General features: G+C 47.8%; 1 protein-coding gene across 13 annotated transcripts in view; it reads right to left on the bottom strand.

Moving 5' to 3' along the window:
• Positions 1–19,275, bottom strand: part of FRMD4A (FERM domain containing 4A) — a 614,972-nt gene that overhangs the window by 142,102 nt on the left and 453,595 nt on the right. For 11 of the 13 annotated variants that reach the window (XM_053257645.1, XM_053257644.1, XM_053257646.1 and 8 more), the window contains one exon: positions 1,187–1,243. In XM_053257645.1, the coding sequence (XP_053113620.1) occupies positions 1,187–1,243 (57 nt within the window). Of the gene's footprint in view, positions 1–1,186; positions 1,244–6,108; positions 6,135–6,339; positions 6,362–19,275 lie in introns of those variants that run through there. The other 2 variants (XM_053257654.1, XM_053257650.1) reach the window with 2 other exon arrangements.

The raw sequence follows: 19,275 nt of genomic DNA, 5'->3' as shown, positions 1-19,275 counted from the left end.
TGTGTGTGTGTGAGTGTGCCTCCAAAGGCCTTTAGGTACAGGCTCCAAAATTACCCAGAGGTGCACCTCAGGGTGTTAAAGAGTGTTTCTGGGGGAAGAAGAGATTGCCTAAAATTCCTCCCCCCCTGCACATCTAACAGGACTCTGGATTACTAAATGCCATGGAGGCACTTTGCTAGTATATATTTAGAATGGTTTCACTGCTTGCTATTCCCTATGCTCTTGTCCTGAAAGTTCTGATTCAATCCATGATGTTTCTAGATTAATTGTCCTGACAAAATCAGGCTATTGGCAATTCTAGAACCCTCAGGTGCAGCTTTGTCAGACGGGCTGAACAGAAGTCTTAAAGTTAAAAAAGAGTAGAACAACAGAGGGATCATCCCTGGTTGCTTCTTTCACTGCAAAATGAGGGCTACTTTATCCACAGAGGCTATTCACACGACCACTTGAAAGCAGGCTAAGGGAGTCCAGCCCACTTCTCAGCGGTTGTGAGAGCCACTGGGAGCCGCGTGGCTAGCCCAATTAATCCCCCCTCAAATGAGGTTAGTGGAACGAGCACTCCACTAACCCTGTTTTGGCAATTGTGAGTTGCCACACCGCGGCGCCACAGTGACTCACAAGGAGGCCCCCAACCAGGAAGCTCCAACAAGCCTCCTGGCCTCAGGGGCCTTCCCAGAATGCCCCGCACACTCGCACGGGCAATCCTGGGGCTTCCAGGAGCCGGACGGCTCCATGATGGAGCCAGTAGTTGTATGGGTAGCCGGGCTAGCTTGACGCTTGTCTGAGGGGAGAGTGGGCTTGACCTGTTCTCCCCGCAGAACCCCTTAAGGCTCTATGCACTGATTGTGTGTAGAGCCTCATAGTGTTTTTTATTCCCAGAGTGACTTGTGCAAACTTTTCTAATGGCTGCACACATGTTCAGATGCTTTATCTGAATTCGTAATGCAGGAGATTTGATCTCAACTGGATTTGTGAACCACATACCAGATACTGCAGTTCACAGATCCTGCAGACAGTGCAGTCACATCTGTAAGTATGTGCATAGGCAAGCTGCAGCGTGAGAAGCTGCATTGTGCTAAAACGAAAGCTTTGTTTCTCATGTTTATTTCCCATATGTGATTTAAAAAAAAAATTCTTAGTGACAAGTCTTGAAACGAAAAACTGTAACAAATCCAGCATAACTTACCTGCAAGATGTATGCAGCCAATTCAAACACAACTTCGCTGTCAACCTCAATGAGCTCCTTATGAGAAAGGGGGTGGGGGGTGGGAGGAGAGATAAGAAAAATATTGATTTGCTTTTGCTGTCCCAAAAAGAAGCTGTGCATCCTTCTCACCATTATATAGTGGAACATTCTGAACATCGTTTGGGTTGGGGCTTGTGCATCAACATCCTTTAGTGGCATAGAAGAAATGTGTATGGAAGTACTTTAGGGGAGTTGGTTTTTGTTTCACATTAGGATTAGAAGTGTATTTCTTTTGCTTCCTGTAAATATTCTCAGTGAACCCCTGTAGCGAATCTGACCATACTGTGTGACACCAGTGGCGAACTGCATTGCACAGGGATGGCAGAAGGGCCTCCACATGGCTGCTGCTGTCCAGCTGCTGCTCAGAGCTTGCTGCTCAGAACTGCTGTGTGAGAACTGCTCAAAATGAGTTGAGAGAATCTGACGCTAGGCCAAGCAAAGCGTTCGTGCCTCCCTCACCCCATTTTCCTCCTCAAGAGGGTGTGTGCAGTCAGGGGAGAAAGGTGTGGAGGGGAATGAACTAGTGACCATATAGATGAGCCATGTCATGGAGTTTGAATCAAATCCGACCCCTCTGTGCATAGATTTTATTCCAATTCTCATCACAGCTCCCAGGAAAGTAGTTCATAGCTGAAACTGTAGGCTAATTTTTTTTTTTTTTTTTTTGCTTTTCTGTGGGAACTGTATTTAGCGTGTCTTAAAATTATTTAGATCATTCTTCTGGCAGCTGATAAAATCCTCCATAAAACAGCGATGAGACACAAGCTGAAACTTTGGCAGTGTTTAGATTTAAAGTTCAGGTTTTCTCCAAAATAGTACACCCCACTGACACTCCATGAGCATACTGCAGACAGCTGCTCATATCAGATGCAGGCCAGTCATAATTTATTATAGATTGTTATGGCTAGGGCCCTATGTGCAAACCACCCATGCCTTACACCACACAAAACACACTTGTAGCAGTCATCTAGTATCTGAGACACAGAGGCTCTACACACGATTCTCCGTGGCTTAGCTCGCTCTCCCTACACAGAAGTAGGCTGAGCAGGCACTCAGCCCTGGGTGGCCTGATAAGCCTCCCACACAATTACCGGCTCTGTCACGGCCCCTGGAAGTCCCAGGATACCCCGTGCAAGTGCGTGGGGCATTCATGGGAGACCCCTGAGGCTGAGAGGCTTGTTGTAGCTTCCCAGCCAGGGGTCTACTCACAAGTCTCCACAGTGTAGTGCAGAGCCACACCGTGGCATCTTACGATCTTGAAAATGGAGTTAGCGGAGCCTTCGCTCCGCTAACCTTGTTTAGAGGAGGGCTACCTTGGCAGGCTAGCCACCATTGAACCACTGGGCTTGTCCACCAGCCCGGTGTGGTTCTCATGATGTGGGGAAACTGGGCTGGGCTCCCTTAGCCCGGTTTTCTCCCATCGTGAAAATAGCCTCATGGACTACATTTTAGCTGCTTCCTTCCTCACAATGCATGGACTCTAAAGCCAAAGATTAGGCTGGCTGTTTCAAATCACTGTTTCAGCTCTCCTAAGCAACTCTTCATAAGTACTCTCTTCCTTCTGCCCATTGGGTGGGTTCACACAACCCACCAGAAGTCTGAGTGAGGGAGCTGGCAGTTCCTGTGGTGTGCGTACTCCCGTGGAGCGTCTCATCCAAACCCCGGCTCCCTCAATCCCCCAAATCCTGGCCAACCCAACTTGTTATCAACCTTGTCAAGTCAACTTCAACTCTTGGTTATAGGGTTGGAGTTGGTAACAAGTCAGGACTTGGGCAGTTCTGTACCACACAACACATGGGAGCAGACATACTACAGGAATCTCTGCTTCCCTCTCCTGAAATTCTTACCAACTTTTGGTAGGTCATGTGAACCCACCCAGTCTCATCCTCTGTTTTCCTTCCCCTCTTGTGCTCCTCTGTCTGGGTATATCCTCTTCCTCTCACTCCCCAGACTACTACTTCTTCCAGTCCTCCTTTCTTAAGTCTCCACACTTCTCTTGGCTTGTTGCTTTATCATGCCTTTGCCACTATATTCCCTAGGTGCCCAATTCATCTGTCTAATTTTCCAAGGTCTTTCTGACTGTCCTGCCTCTCTCTGGGATCAGAGCAGCTTAGCGAATAGCACTTCAGCCAACAGCAGCTAGAGACTTTTCGGCCTGCTCTGTCCCCTGTGACATTTCAGCAACACAGCCAGTCACTGCCAAAAGCATCATCATTATCAACACATAATTCCTTAGTGTGTTACAATGGAGATGACAGCCTCAGAGACACACTTAAAATAAAATTGTGCTTATTGGTCTCTTCGAGTTGAGTAATTTTCATTCCTGGCCAAGTGGGCTCCTCTTCCCATGAGTTAGTTTCACAGGACTGTAGGCTGTAGCATGTTCCAGTCCTTCTGATGAAGGAATCTAACCTCCACATTTTGTTTTGCATGCCCCTGCTGGCCTTTTACATTTACACCTTTGTTTGAATGGTTTTAATTCACTTGGAAAGAAAAATGGCACAAAATACCCAAGATTTACATTGCAATAATACATGCCATTCAAGTGAATGACACACCTCATTTCATAAGCCATAATAACTGTGCTGTTTCTGCCCCTGGGAAATATGAAGCAACAGATTGTATTCAGGTATGCTTGAGTCTTCTTCCATGCTGAAATAATGCCCTGCCTCAGCTCTTCTATAACCATTCAGTGTGGCTAGTCCCAGAAGTCTGTAACAAAGAGGTTTTCTTCCTCTTACCTTTCTCCATCCACATGCAGGTTGTTGCTTTTTAAAAATTTGGCTGAGATGTTTAATTGATGTGGTATACTAATGGGCAACACCCAGGAAGTATAAATAAAGTTCAAGTCAGAACAGGCCAAAGAAAGGAGTGCACTTACCACATATTTGGAATGCTCTGTGCATAGAAATAGGTTTGCCAGGTCACAACCCAAAGACCCTGCAGCCTCTTCAAAAGCACTAGGGGGAGGGGCTCCTTGGAGGATGGGCTTTTTCTCTAACACACTATTTTGAGGACGGACAGTAAAGTGAGCTTCCAATCCGAATTCAAAAAAAGTGTGCCTCCACTTTCAGAAATGTGGCCAGGGCTGAGGAGGCTGTAGGAGGGAGTATCAGGCATAAGGAGGAAGAATCATAGAGTCGGCTAAGTCTGTAAAGATGACTTGAGCTTGTATTGTGCAAACTAATGGTGTGTCAAAATAGAGAAAGGTTCTTTTTAAAAGTTATTTATATATGCTGCATTCCCTGCCATTCACATGACCCCGGAAACATCTTACGACAAAAATTAAAACCTACCACTCACAGTATAAGCATAATGGCTCTACACTGAACAGTCAATGTATTAATCTTCATCTTGCAAAAAGAGGAATGCCAAGCACAAGCTTTTCCTGTGATGACTCCCAAAGGTGCTTTCTTAGGCAACCAACCCAGAACATTAGCCATGCTTGTCATGTGACCACTACTGAGGTGAGTTAGCACATCTTTCTGTTGCGAATGGAGGCACAGCATTATCACTGAATCAGCCCAAGTGGGGGTTTTGTTTTTTTGGGGTCATTCCCCACCTACTCCTTTCATTCAGCAAAGCTCCTGATGTGGACAATCACAGCAATGTTCATTAGGCTCTTTGGCTCTATGCCCAAGCCAGCTTTCCTATTGATATACTAATGAAATGTTTGTACCACTCAGCCATTGAGAGATAAAGCATCCACTTCTTGAGGGGCTCTGCTACATCTATGGGTTCTTTATGTGTGTAAATGTCCCTGTGGGTAGAAAGAGGTTCTTCCCAGCAGGGGATTTGATTTCATCCCTTTTCTATAGGAATTCAGTCTGGAAACTACAAGTTGGCACTTGTTGGCAGTTTACTTAACAAAATTGTTAAACAAACTACAGTGGCTAGCTTCTGCGATATTGCTTAATGAACTACTAGTAGGAAAGAGACAGACAGCAGCTTTTATGAGAGTTGGAAGTCATTTAAGAAAAGCTTCACTTGTCATGAAGTACATATATTTATTTGTCCATCACCTTTGGTGAAATTGATTTTGCAGATTTATTACTATTATTAAAAAATTCAAAAAGCTACAAAACTTGTGGGAAGTGCTCATATAATGAGCTGCAATTCCTCTTTCAAACCGCTTTCAACTTTCTGAAAAAAATCGCTGCCTATCACTTTTGTGGCAGTGGGGGGGGGGGACATCCTAACCATGTGCCAGGAACAAGCATCCCCCTGCGAAGAGCTGGGGCATGAGTGAAAATATAAATATAAAGCAGCTTAACTCTCATTTTAAACTGAAAGTTTTTTGGATTACTGAATCTAACATTTCACTCCAGGGAGTGCATCAGTGACCCCAGAGGTGTAGCCATAATTGAGTGGATGTGTTCAAAGAACCTGGGGCCTCCAGCTCCACCCCTCCCTATTTTTCTTCATTATCTCCTTCATTCCGTGGGACCGCCAGGGAGAGGGGAGAACATGTAGCTCACTCCTAGCTACACCCCTGAGTGACACCCACATCCCAAGCATGGTGCCCTATGCCATGCATGACTCACTGAAAATGAGAGCTGTTAGCAAACAAGAATGAACATTTCAAATCCCACACTAATGAGGAGCCATACTTCAACAGTGCAATCACTCCTCTACCCTGACATATGGCTTTGCCATTTAACCTTAAATTACTTGTAATGTCCTCAAAGCATCTCAGCTGCATCATGACACAGACATAGGAGGGTCCCAGATATACCACCCACAGTCCCTGCAGTGCTTCATGATTGGCATGAAACACATCAGCCAGGACCAGCAGACTAAGATATGCTTTCAGTTTGTTAAGTCAAGGTGCTTCCATTGGAACATAAGAAGTTGCTGCCTACTGAGTCAGACTGTTGATCCATCTCTAGAGAAGCACTGTCTACTCTGACTGGCAGTGGCTCTCCAGGACTTCAGGCAGAATTCAGATTCCTCCCTCAGGGTTCAGGATGACACACACACACACTCTCTCTCTCCCATTGTAAGGGAGGGAGTTGCTTTACTCACTGCCCCTCCTGCTGGACTAAATTTCTCTTGGTCTGGTCTCTAGCCAGAGGACGCTGACCCCATCTCACCACTGTGCAGTGGGCAAGTGATAGACTGGTTGTAGAACACCTGTTGTCATTTCCAGTGGCGGAGCGGGACTGCCGGCGGCCTGTGTGCGGCGGCTGCCATGGCCCAGCCGCCCCCGCCCCCGCGTCTGACGTCAGACGCGGGGGTGTGGTCTGGCTGAACGGAGCCTTGAGGCTCCGTTCAGCCGGAGAGAGACAGTTCAGTTGCTCTTTAACTGCCGAAGGGGCCATGCAGCCCCTTCGGCAGTTAAACGAAGGCTGGCGCTGCTTTCGCAGCACAGCCCAGGAGTGGCTCTTCCCTGCAGGGAAGAGCCACTCCTGGGCTGCACTGTGAAAGCAGAACCAGCCCTTTAACTACCGAAGGGGCCACACGGCCCCTTCGACAGTTAAGTCAAGGCCAATCTCCTCCCGCGGTCTCTAGCAGGTTGCGCTTTCCCTGGAAACTTCCCCCAAACTGGCCAGAGTTACCTGCAGGAGAGCTGAAAATTTCGACCCCCGCCCTGTAAAAGACTTGTCAGTCAGGAGACGTCACTATTGCTGGTCTTCTTTGGCTTGGACCCCTTCCCAGACTGGACACATTATTCTCAGTGGGAAGCGGGGCGTGCTGAGAAAAGAAGCGCGAGAGACCCAGAACGCCGAAACAGAGCGAGCGGATCAAAGAGTAGCAGGCAGCATTGCGGCTCGCATTCTGAGGGGGCAGGAGCAGCACTTTTTCGACAGTCAGCAGGAGAGATTATTTCCCAAGCATGAGTCACTGCCGGCTCTTCTCTCCCTCCCTTCCTCAAGACCTCCCACCAGGTGTCAGTGGGGCCGCTGCGGCAGCCCTTTAACTCCCCAAGTTAAGGCTGGAGCTGCTTTCGGCAGTTAAGGCTGGAGCTGCTTTCACTGTGCAGCCCAGAAGCGGCTCTTCCCTGCAAAAGGCAGGGAAGAGCTGCTCCTGGACTGCACTGCAAAAGCAGCGCCAGCCTTTTAACTCCTGAAGGAGCCATGCGGCCCCTTCAGGAACTACTTAGGCTGGTGCTGCGTTCGCAGCATGCAACCAGGTGTAGCTCTTCCCTCCCTTTGCAGGGAAGAGCTGCTCCTGGCTGGCGCTGCAAACACAGCGCCAGCCTTTGTTTAGCTTCTGAAGGGGCAACGCAACCCCCGCTCGGGAGCTAAACTAGCCTCCCTGCGTCAGACATCAGACGCAGGGTGTGTGTCGGGGCTGCTCTCGCAGCCCCTGATTGGTCAGCGTCCCGGGTTCTTTGAACCCGTTGGCCCAATGGTGGCTCTGCCCCTGGTCATTTCTGCTTCTCATATAAACCCATTGAAGCTATTCCCACGGTCACTGGAAAGCAGGCCAAGGGAGCTTAGCCCGCTTTCCAGAGGTTGTGGCAACCATCGGGCTCGCAGGCGAGCCTGGTGCTCCCAAGGCGGCTAGCCTGCCTAAACCACTCTCCCCTTAAGTGAGGTCAACGGAGCATGCGCTCTGTTAACCTCATTTCGTTGCTCATGTGTCGCCGCGGTGCATGGAGACACACAAGTAGACTCCTAGCTGGGAGGCTGCAAGCAGCCTCCCCAGCTCAGGGGTCTCTCCAGGATGCCCCACACACTTGCGTGGGGCATCCTGGTACTTCTGGGGGTTGTGCAGCCCCCGATCCTTGCAGCCCCTGCTGGCTCCATGATGGAGCGGGAAGTCGTGTGGGCGGCCAATCCAACTACAAGCAGCTGCTCGTCTGCTAAGCCCGCTCTCCTGCAGAACCCCCTCAGGCGCCCTCACATGTGTTGTGTGAAGAGCCTCGTTACCATCACTGGCAGTTGAGTGAAGTTCAGCAGATTGTTCAGTGCCACAGATCCCACCTCTACATCTTCTTCTTCCCTCCACCTGGAACCAAGCTCCAACCCACCCCTCCCTTCTGGGCTGTATCCCACTAGGAGAAATGGGGAAAGACCAGAGGTGTACTGATTGATTGATCCAGTATTTGATCCACTGATGCTGGGCTTACTGAACCTGATATGAATTGTGGTTGCTGCTGTTGTGATCCCTTTGGCTTTGTTCTGCTGGCTAAAAGCCCTGCTTCTGAGAGATCAGATGCTTCCAAATGCTTTACCTGTTCCAAACACAAGTTCTGACATTGTGGGAGGGGCTAGTTTCATCTGGCCTAACTCATGAACACAGAACTACGCAGTACCTCAGACTGCATTTGAGACACTATCATCATCAAGAGAAACAAAACTGAAGTTCAAAAAGAAACAGCGAGTTCTTCCCCATCCCAAAGGGCTTAAGTTAGGCATGGGATAAAAACCATTCTACCCTAGGGATTCCATTCATTTCTAAGGCAGTTCTTCTCCCAACTGACTTAGGGCCCTTTCTCATGATCAGTACAAAGAGCTACTGGGCACGTGGGGAGGAAGGCTGCTGAAACTTACCTCCCCCGCAGATGATTGTTGGGTCTGTGCTAGGTGGGTGGGTGGGTGCCCTGGCAGCACATGTTGCCTTGGCCCTCAGAAATCCCATAATGCACTGCATATGTAGTGCATTTTGGGGATCTCCCCGGCACTCGCCAGGAGTCCTGCAGTGTCCCAGGCCCAGCTGCAAGGCCCTGCTGACATAGAGCAGTTAGACAGAGGCTAAGGGTATGAGCGCCAACTGGAGGGCTTCTCTGGCGGGTTTGCCGCTGAGGTGCTACCAGGATTGGGGCCGATCCTAACAGTTCTTACATGCATCCCTAGCCCAGGTTAGGCTGAACGTGAGAACAGCCTCTTAATATGGGAATGGGATAGAAACCACCCCACCATAGAGAGCCCATTCATTTTGGGGTTTTCATTTTATGCTGTGATATATTGTTATTAATATCATAAGTTGGGGGGGCATACTTGTGCATATATATCATGTACCAGAGTGCAGGTAAGAGTTTGACAACGAGAATAGCTGGAAGTGCATTGGTTTGCTTGTTTACGCACTTTTATGCAGCTGGGGGTGGAAATTCACTCCCAAATCCAGATGAGGGTCTAATGAGTAGTATCTGAAGTTCAGCATATACATCTCCCCTGCACAGAAAGAGGAATATGCTGTCTCTGAATCTGGAGCAAAGTAAGGTGTGAAGGCTTTGAGCTTTGGAAGTTCTAAACAAGTGGTAGAAGGAGTGCCTGTTCTTCCCTCCATGTTTAGGGGAGGAAATCAGGTCTTCTGGATAGCAAGCACAAATTGTCCCATTTGCTAAGCAGGGTTCACTCTGGTTTGCATTTGAATGGGAGGCTACATGTGTGACCACTTTAAGATATCCCCCTTAGGGGATGGGGCTGCTCTGCATGCTTGCATGCAAAATGTTCCCTCCCTGGCATCTGCAAGATAGGTTTGAGAGAGATTCTTGCCTGAAACCTTGGAGAAGCCACTGCCAGTCTATGTAGACAATACTGAACTAGATGGAACAATGGTCTGACTCAGTGTAAGGCAGCTTCCTATGTTTTTAATGTCCAACATTATTCTCAATAACAGAGCCAGTTTTCCAAGTAAATTGCTGTTGGTAGACCAAAGTTAGTTCCATATTTTACTAATGTAGGCAGCATGGATCAGTACATTGCCTATTGAGGTTTCAAATCCTAGCTCAGCAAAACTCATTGGATGATCTTGGACAAACAATTATATCTCAGCCTCATTTCCCCTGTTTCTGAAGAGGAGCGAATAATGATTTATCAGAGCTGGGCATGACGATCACACACAGCCACCTGCAGTCACTTCTGCATTTGGCGGGCAGCACAGGAATGTTGGCTGACATCCAGACTACATTACTCAGCAGTACTACCCGGGAGTTCCTCTAAAGGACGTCTTCACTTCAGTAAGATTTCCATCAAGTAATGTAGTCAGGATGTCAGCCATTATACGCAAAGGCAAGTTGTGTGGGCTGTATGCACAGCTGCAGAGTGCACCATTTCCCTTTGCAAATTCCCCTTCAGCCATGATGATCCCACATTGCCAGTCAAAGGCATAAGAAACCTCTAAAAACTTTCTTTTTTCAAGGCCTTTTAAATTGTTTTTATTAGCTAAAAACAGATGGTCAAATTTACTATGCTATTATTTATTATTTTTTATATTTGAATTTTAAAGTGTTGTTTTTCCTTTTGTAATTTTTATATTGGGTTGTATCTAGTGTTCCCTCTAAGGCGTGTGCATGTGTGCCTGTCCACTAAGTTAATTTTAGAGCCCGCTCAGGTTTAATCAAGAAGGCTCCGTTCTGAACGCACGTGAACACACACTGCCTTGATACTGCTACCTAGAACAAAATCCATTCTGCACACAGATGAAAAAAAATTAGAGAGAACACAATGAATGACCAACCCACTCAGTTCCAGCTAAAGCCAGGGTGAGAAAAAGACAGCCACGGTGGAGGGTGGGGAGAGAGAGAGAGAGAGATGCAGTTGTGCCCCTGACTTCTCCCCCGCCCCCGGTCCCTACTTCAGCCTTACCGGCTGCACCTCCTCACCCCCACCAGCCCCCAGCAGCAGTTGTGCACTGACCCAGCCCCCACCTTGCTCTGCTTGGCTGCATGCATTGGTGACTCCAAAGAGTTCTCAACACAGCAGGCTTTACCATGAGCTTTCTGCGAGGCTTTACTGATATCCTTTACTGATAGCAGATATCCAAAAAAAAAAAAAAAAGTAAAAAGTGGATTTTTTAAAAAAACACCTTGGATATAAATCTAGTTGCACTCTAACGAACAATGAAAAATCCAAATCATGTGCGAAGTGCTCCCCGATAGCTCGCAGGGACCTTGGGGTAAATCTGCCCAATATGTGAACCTGCCTGCTCCATTCCAGAGATGCGAGTTAAAAGTCGGTTGTGGAAGACTTTCAGCTGGTTTGAATTCTTCTCTGGGCAAATTATTGCACTTCATGCAGCTGAGCAGAGCATGCCACGAGAGTTGTGCTTTGAGGCCCGGCTGGAATCTCCTTGTCTCCTCCACTGGTGTGGGGCTCAGGGCAAATAAGAAGGGCCCTGGTTTGCCCTCACCCAAGGATGGCCCTGCCTGCTGCAGTCCTGTGTGTCACATGCTATCCTGCTCTTACCCTAGCCTGCCCCGGGGAGCAGATTTTCAGGGGGACCACAGGTCCTGCAATGAGAGACTGTGTGGGGAGATAGGCAAATATTGCTCTCCCACACAATACTGTGCTTCTGCTTGTACTACGAGCTAGCCATCTGGGACTGTAACTGAAAAAGAAAATGTGGGATATAAATCCACAAATGAATGAATAAAAGTAAAGTTCCATAAATAAATTCCAGATGAAGGTGGATGACAACAAAAATAATAATACCTATCATTTATATAGTGCTTACACATCACATCTGAAATTATTTCAGTAATTCTTACAGTGGGCCCATAAGATAGGTCAGTCTGATCTCCATATTGCTTACCGAGGACTAATGGAATTTGAAAGTGGGTTGCCAAAGGCTATCTAATGAGTTCATGTCATCACATTTGAACCATGAACCCTGACTCTCTTAGTCACTAAGCTATGCTATATTAGATCTTCAGATACTTCCCACCCCACAATCCTCCCAGATTTATTTCTCCCTCTGGGTCGCAACAGGACTGTGATTTGTGGTGCTAGAAGGTCTAACAGTTCAGACAGATAAGAGAAAAGGCCATGTTATTAATTTGCATCCCAGGCAGAGCTAACGAGTGTAATACAAGAAAGCCCTTTCAAAAACACCTTGGGAGAAAGAAAACCAGATAGTTCCCACAGTATAGCTATGGCACTCAGTAAATTAACCAATTCCCCCCAAGGCGTGTTAGGGGACTATGTGACAAAGCAAGGAATCAAATTCAGTAGTGTCCCACCTCCAGCTTAATTTTAACCACAAAGCCGTCCTTTCTCTGAAATATTCCCCTAGGTTGGAAGCTGAAAGGTTGTAAGCTAGCTACTCAAACAACTTTTCCAAATACTGGTCACATGAAAATGGAAAGGGCCATATGTACTTATTTTATACCTGTGCCCAATAAAAAAAATAACGTACATACAAAAATGTGAAATGTACATAGGGCCCATAATGATGCATTTGAAAGAATACTAGGCTGATTTAGATTTAAAGCCACATCCTCCACAAGCCTCAGAAGATATAGTGAGAGATCCTGGCTTGTTCCTACCCAGAATTCTTCTCAGTCTCGTCCTGCATGAAGGGTAGCAGGGAAAATGTAGTTCAAAGGCTTGGAGATTTTACCCAAAGTCAGGATTTAATCCTGATTCTGGATTGTCACTGCATCTCTGAACAGCCACGTACTTCAGAGAGCACCATATACATTGTGCTAGGTTCTAATCACCATCTTTTTCATGGGGAGGGCGGAGTGGAAGTGTGCATGAGTGTGTATATGCCTCTCCTCTCATATTATTCAGAACAGGAGTAGTATTCCTTAAGAGCATCCCAGGGGCATAGCCACCATTGTGCAAACGGGTTCAAAGAACCTGGGCTGCCAATGAAAAGGGCCGCCAAAGCCCACGGGGGGGGGCATAGCTTGTGCTCCAGAGACTCCCAGAGCGAACTCCCCCCTCTCATGCCTGGGCTGCCGAGAGCCTGGGCAAACTCTCTGATTGTTATTACAAACAGTGCTGGCTGCCCAATAGGATGTTTTTCCCCTTTGTCTTCTTGAGAGGGCGAAAAAGGAGAAAACGTCCTCTCGGGCAGCCAGCGCTGTCTGAAATGACAAGCTGAGAGCTCGCTTGGGCTCTCAGCAGCCTGGGCCATACCCCTTTGAATTTGAGCCCAAGAGGACATTTTCCCCTTTCTTTCCTCAAGGGAGAGAAAGAGGAAAACCTCCTATCGGGCAGCTGGTACTGCTTGAAATAACAAACAGAGAGCTCGCTCGGGCTCTCAGCAGCCCAGGCGGTTCCTCTGGAGCCCAAGCCACGCCCCTGTATGTGTGACATCATGGAGGGAGCCACCGAGCGGGGCCGGACCTGGACCACTGTTCGACTGGTTCCGCGGCCGGAGCATCCATATTTCTGTCTTACTCGCAGCTTCTGTGAACTGACCAGTGCTGCTTCATTCATGCTTGTCGCTCAATGCAAATGGCAACAAGCTGCCCTGCCCTCCCCCCACTGGTGCTGCCCCCTGGGCTGGAGTGGACACTGATGTCCCTGGGCCCCTCACTGGCCCCACCCCCCACCTCCTTTACTGGCCTGCCTCTTGCCTCACCCCCCTTTGTTGCCAGCCTTCTCTTACTTGCATATAGGGATGCGCACGAACTGGTCCGCAAGCCATGTTGGAGGCCTGCAAACTGGTTCGCAAGTGGCCCGGTCTGGTGGTCTGACATGGGGGGGAGGGGGGTTCCTTAAGGGCAGGGGGGTTGTAGTTACCCCTCCTGCCTCTTTTCCCCCTCCAGCGCTCCATTTTCACATAAAATCTTTGGGGCAGCAACGATCCTCCCTGCCGCCCCTGCCCCCTTGTTGATGGTAAATGTGGAAGTAACTTCCGTGCATGTGGCTGCCACTGACGTGCGCACACCACACACACCACATGGTGCAGCCGCATGAGTGGAAGTTACTTCCGCATTTATCATCAACAAGGGGGCAGGGGTGGCAGGGAGGACTGCTGCTGCCCCAAAGATTTTACTTGAAAATGGAGCACCAAAGGGGGAAAAGAGGCAGGAGGGGTAAGTACAACCCCCTTGCCCTTAAAGAGCCACCCCCCGGCGTTGGACCATGCCTCCGCAGTCCGTGCACATCTCTACTTGCATGCTGGTGAGGCAGCATGGATCATGCATCCAACAGCAACAGCAACAGCTCCTCTGTTGGCTTCCCTCTCGTCAACAAGTGATGATGAAAGGCCAGCCAGCAAAGGAGCTGCTGACATCACTGTTGGATGCATGCTCCATACTGCCGCAAGGATCACCACAGAAGGCCGGTGGTGAGGGGGAAGAGGAAAGTGTGTCCGCCACTGAGGCAAGGAGCAGGGTGGTATGGGTGTTGGTAAGACAAATTCACAGTCAGGGGTGGTGGCCCTAGGCAGGTGGGTAGCACCCATTCGGGGATGGGGCAGGGTGCCTGTACTTGCTGCCCCATAGCACACTTGCCACCTGAGGCTGTTGCCTCACATTAGAAAAAAAATAATCCACGGATGCAAAAAAAAAAAAGGGGGGGGGTATTTTATGTCATCCCAGCATTGGGATCTCAACATAAAATACTTATTTTTACACCAGTAGGTTATTTTTGTTTTGTTTTCGTTTGGTTTTGTCACTGTCCTCTTTGTCCTGCTGCAGTTCGCCTTATCTCTTGGGGCAGCTGGCCCTGGAACTATGTTGATATACAGTTATGTGATCCTATGAAACAGGCATGCAAACCAAAGACACAAATCCATTTGCTAAAAAAGAAGAGTCTGACCAGTGTTGATAGCATTGCTACAGTTATATGCATAAAATGTAACCACAAAAATTCTCTTAAGATATGCTGCTGAATTGATTCAAGAATTATCCTTGAAAACCTTGCTGAGAATCTTGTTCTCAGAAATCCTGCCCCTGTTTCTTTTATTTTCCAGGCATGGTCTCAGGGTTGCTTGCTGAAGAGCTAAGAAAGTCTGGGTCTAGTTAGTGAGAGTCTACCTGGGAACCCTGTGTTCGGTGCTTGGAGTTCTATAATGAAAGCAAGGTGAGATATGACTAAAATCCCTGCATTTAGAAAGACAGATGTAAGTCATGGCAGGCTGGAGTGAGACAGCTCGGGTCTATCACCTCTGTGAGAGCTAGGCCTACCTTGTATTGACAGCCACCTTCCATGAATCTCAGATAAAGTCGCACACTAATACAACATGGTCCCAACATACTTAAGTGGCAGCCTATATCTCATTATGGCAGAGTGCTTCAATATTAGAATCAGAGCAATCTCTCTACTGAGGGAGATCCTAGATCCCAAGAAAGCATAGAGTAACCCCCAGTCTGTCATAGGCCCTTAAGCTTAATGTCAACAACAGTTTTACTGGAATAAAGGAGTGACATTTCCCATCGTGCTACATTTGGGCTCAGCCAGGACATGCTGAGCCTCAATCTTGCCTCCACTTGCTTTCTCAATCAATCAATCTCTTTATTTCGGTCAGCGACCAGCATGAGATTAAAACAAATGTAAAAGAGAAGACAATCAAACTTCTATTGCAAACAATAACACCAAATAAATTTTAAAAAGTCCTCCTCAGCATAGATCAAGGTACTGAAAATACTACTAAAATAATTGGAGATAAAGGAGGCTTTCTAAAAATTCACCAGTAATGGCTGATCCACATTAGTTACAACATCAGATTGGCCATAGACTCAATTTGCCCAGTCCTTCTTACTCAAAATCATCATCATCATCTTCTTCTTCTTCTTCTTCTTCATCATCATCATCATCATCATCATCATCATCATCATCCAAAACAACTTGAAGAGCACCTCAACACCATAGGGGCCACAGAAATCACCATCAGCCAATTAAAAAAAGCAGCATTACTGGGAATAGCCTATATTCTGCGACGATATCTTTGACAACATTGAAAAAAAAATTCAGCCATCCCAGGTCCTTGGGAAGGACTCGATGTCTGGATAAAACAAACCAGTCAATAACACCTGACTGACTGTGTAAACAACTACTACAACAACAATAATTTAAAAACCATGCAAACTGGGCCTTGGTTACACACCATGTATGCACTGGCACAAATTCCCTCTTATTCCTTCACTGTGTAAACAAGAATGTTTGTGAATGTGAACTGTTCCTACACTAAAGACAGACCTTCCATATCAGGGTTTGAGGGTCCCCAGTAGGGGTGGCATTTGCTCCCCCCACCCCAATTTCCTGAGCACAACCCTTCAAAACTGGCCTCACAGCTACACAGCAAAGACCACAACTTAGCTCTGAGGCTAGTTTTGACGGGCTCTGCCTTGAAATCAGAGAGTGGGGAAGAAGGAGAAAAGGCAACCCTCACTGGGGGATCCTCAAGCCCCTTAGCTAAGCAAAAGTGATTTTATCCTTTGCTTTGCCAGGAGTTTTTTCAGACAGCAGACTTTACTGTGGGTTTACTGAAAGGTTTACTGCAAGTTCGGATACTCCAACGCAAAAATATTTTTTTCCCCTACCTTGGACATATCTCAGGCTAGGTTGCAATATGGAAGGAAAACCCCAAATCGTGTGTGACATGCTCCTTGAAATATAGCACAGACTTCAGGGTAAATCTGGCCAATATGTGAACACAAATCCACCCTCTCAAGGTAAAGTCACCGTCTGAAAAGGCTCCAGGAGGTTGTTCTTTGGACTCTCAGATGAAGAACAGAATTATTTCCAGTTTGGAGGGAAATGACTCAGTTCATTCCTAAGTCTCTGAGCCAATCCTGGGAATCTTCACAAATCGCTAATCAAGTGATCAAAAACCACACAGGCAGGGGTGGTTTTAAGAGTTAAGGGTGTTTTCCAGGGAAACCATCTATCTATCTATCTAATTCTCTAAGGCGTACCCATAGCTAATCCTGTGTGTGGCAGCTCTTGCGAGAGTTCGTGAGCAGAAGCACCTGATTGGGCAGTGGGGATTCCGTATGCAGACAGGGAGGAGGAGCCTGTGATGGTTAAGGTCAGTTGGAATGCAATTGTTACTAATCAGAAGATGTTCTTGATTGTAGAGGAGAGGAATCTATATATATAAAAGGATCGTGGGCAGGGGTCTTCGAAGAGAGAGGTCGTGAGGGAGGAAAGAGCCCCTTCAGGAGAAGGAGGCTGCCATTGTGTGAATTAGATGAGGAAACAAGATGAACAAGATCTGTTAACTCAGGAAGGGGAGGAGGGGAAGAGTGAGTGGAGCAGAGAGAAAAAGAAGGGAGGGAAAGAGTGAGTGGAGCAGAGACAAAAAGGAGGGAGGGGAAGAGAGAAAGAAGGAAGGGCGAGGGACAGGGCTGAGCCTGTCAGCGGCCTGAGCGGAATGAGCAGCCTTGGCGATGCCTATTAGTAGCAAGAAAGGGCACAGTCAACCACTGCTGCTGTTTGGGGCTACCGAGGGTATTGGCGGAAGCAGGCAGGCAAAGAGGGGCCTGGGGCTGTCAGTGGCCCGAGGGGAATGAGTGGCCATGGAAGGCAGCGAGGAAGGGCCCGGTCAACCGCTTCTGCTCCTGTGGGGAGGAGCAGGAGCAGAGCTCGGGCTAGGAGGTCTCTGGGGATAGGGGGCTACAGCTTGGCCAATAGGCGCCACAACCAAGAGGGATGAGGGGGATGGAGTAAAGGGATGGAGAAGTGACCAAGAAGGGTGAGGGGGATGGAAGCAACTGGATGGAGGAGGAGGAGCAGGAGTGTGACTCAGGTGAGGGTGGAGATCTCTCTGAGGTAAGCGGGGCTGTGGCAGGGGGTGAGGGAAGCAATCAAGTACTAGTGTGCAGATGCTCTGTGTGGTTTAAGTTAGTAAGACTGATTTCTTTCATCTTAAGGGATTTTTCCCTTCACATAGCACAGAACAACTGTGCATCCTTAGCATTCTGTTTCTAATACAGCATTCAGTATTCTAGCATCAGGAAGGAAGCCGTTCATCTGTCAATGTATTGCACAACATTCTACATTTGGGACTGCTTTGTTTTAAGTAACCAGCAGCAAGACTATGGCCTCTTTAAAAAGCCCATCAGGCCAAACAGCTTTGGATCAGCATTGATTGCAACTGTGTTTGTTCTGATGCACATGGCAAGTTTCTGGCCTCCCTGAAACAGGCAGTGGACAACAGCACCCGCCCCGTATGCAATCCAGCTGCAAGAGTGCCCTCTTCTGATGGATGCCTCCAATGACCTCCAGCTATCATGGGGTTACTTGGAAACAGTGCTAAATTCTCACGTAGCAAACAGCCTGATAACCCACTTCAAACAGACCAAAAATGGATTTATTTGTGTACTTAGAAAGCTGTAGATTTGAAAGGTTGTCTAGTCTAGGTCCCTGAACCAATGCAAGATCACCTTCTTCTTGTTTTGACAAAATGCTTCATATAGATTATTCCATGCTATCCGGAATATGATTGCTATTTTGAAACCTGATGTAAAGTTGTTTTTGTTTAACTGAAAAACATTATTTTTCTATCTAGAGAGTTTTGGAATTATATATTTACTATCTCTCTATTCAGGCAGGGCTCTTTGCAACACCTGCATGAAAGGCAGACAGCTATACTTATTGGATTTCTGTCTGTCTTTTCCCCAGGAGCTCTACCTGTATGAGGGAAAGGCAAAAGCTTTCTCTTTTATGTGTTACATATGAACAAAATGCCCATCATGATGACAGGTGATGAATATGTGGTGGAAGGGCTTGTGTGTGGGTGGGTGACTGTCAATGAGGACATTGTCGGGGTAGAGGCCAGGCTTTTGCCTTCACTGCAACAGTTTCCCAAGTGTAGTGCTTTACCTTTTCACAAGAGTAACTGGTAGTCATTTATGCACAGGATATGGGAGAAAGTAAAGGGGCACACCATGGGATGGGGCAAAACCTGTTTCCTGCCCATGGTAACACAAGGCACTAAGAATAATGTTTGCTCCTATCTTGACAGGCCCACCCTGAGTTTGTTTCTTGGTCATATGAAAGTGTGACAGAATGTGTGACATAGAGAAGCTATTCTCACGATCGCGTGAGAAGGCTACCCTCTTTTGTGGGGAGGGAGCCCCAAAACACTTACCTCCCCACAGACTATCACAGCCAGGGCTCTGGGCAGGCAGATCAGCGGCACAGACGAGCAGTGGCTCTCCTGGCATCTGCTTGTGCCTCACCTGGCAGCTCTGGGGGCTGGGTGAAGGGAAGTGCCGCCGTGCAGCGCCCCACCCCCCGGAGCCCCAGTAATGCACCGTGTGAGTGCACTACCCCCCCTCCCTAAGTGTGTCCACCATGGCTGCAAGCAGCTGCAGCAGTCACTTGAACCAGTAACCCATTTTGTGGGCACACCCGTCCCAAAACCCAGGTTAAGTGGAGGGCTCCATAAGCGGGCTT

The sequence above is a fragment of the Hemicordylus capensis genome, chromosome 5 (assembly GCF_027244095.1).
Source record: "Hemicordylus capensis ecotype Gifberg chromosome 5, rHemCap1.1.pri, whole genome shotgun sequence".
Taxonomy (NCBI): domain Eukaryota; kingdom Metazoa; phylum Chordata; class Lepidosauria; order Squamata; family Cordylidae; genus Hemicordylus; species Hemicordylus capensis.
The sequence above is the reverse complement of the archived record's forward strand: the minus strand, read 5'-3'. Positions and strand labels throughout refer to the sequence as shown.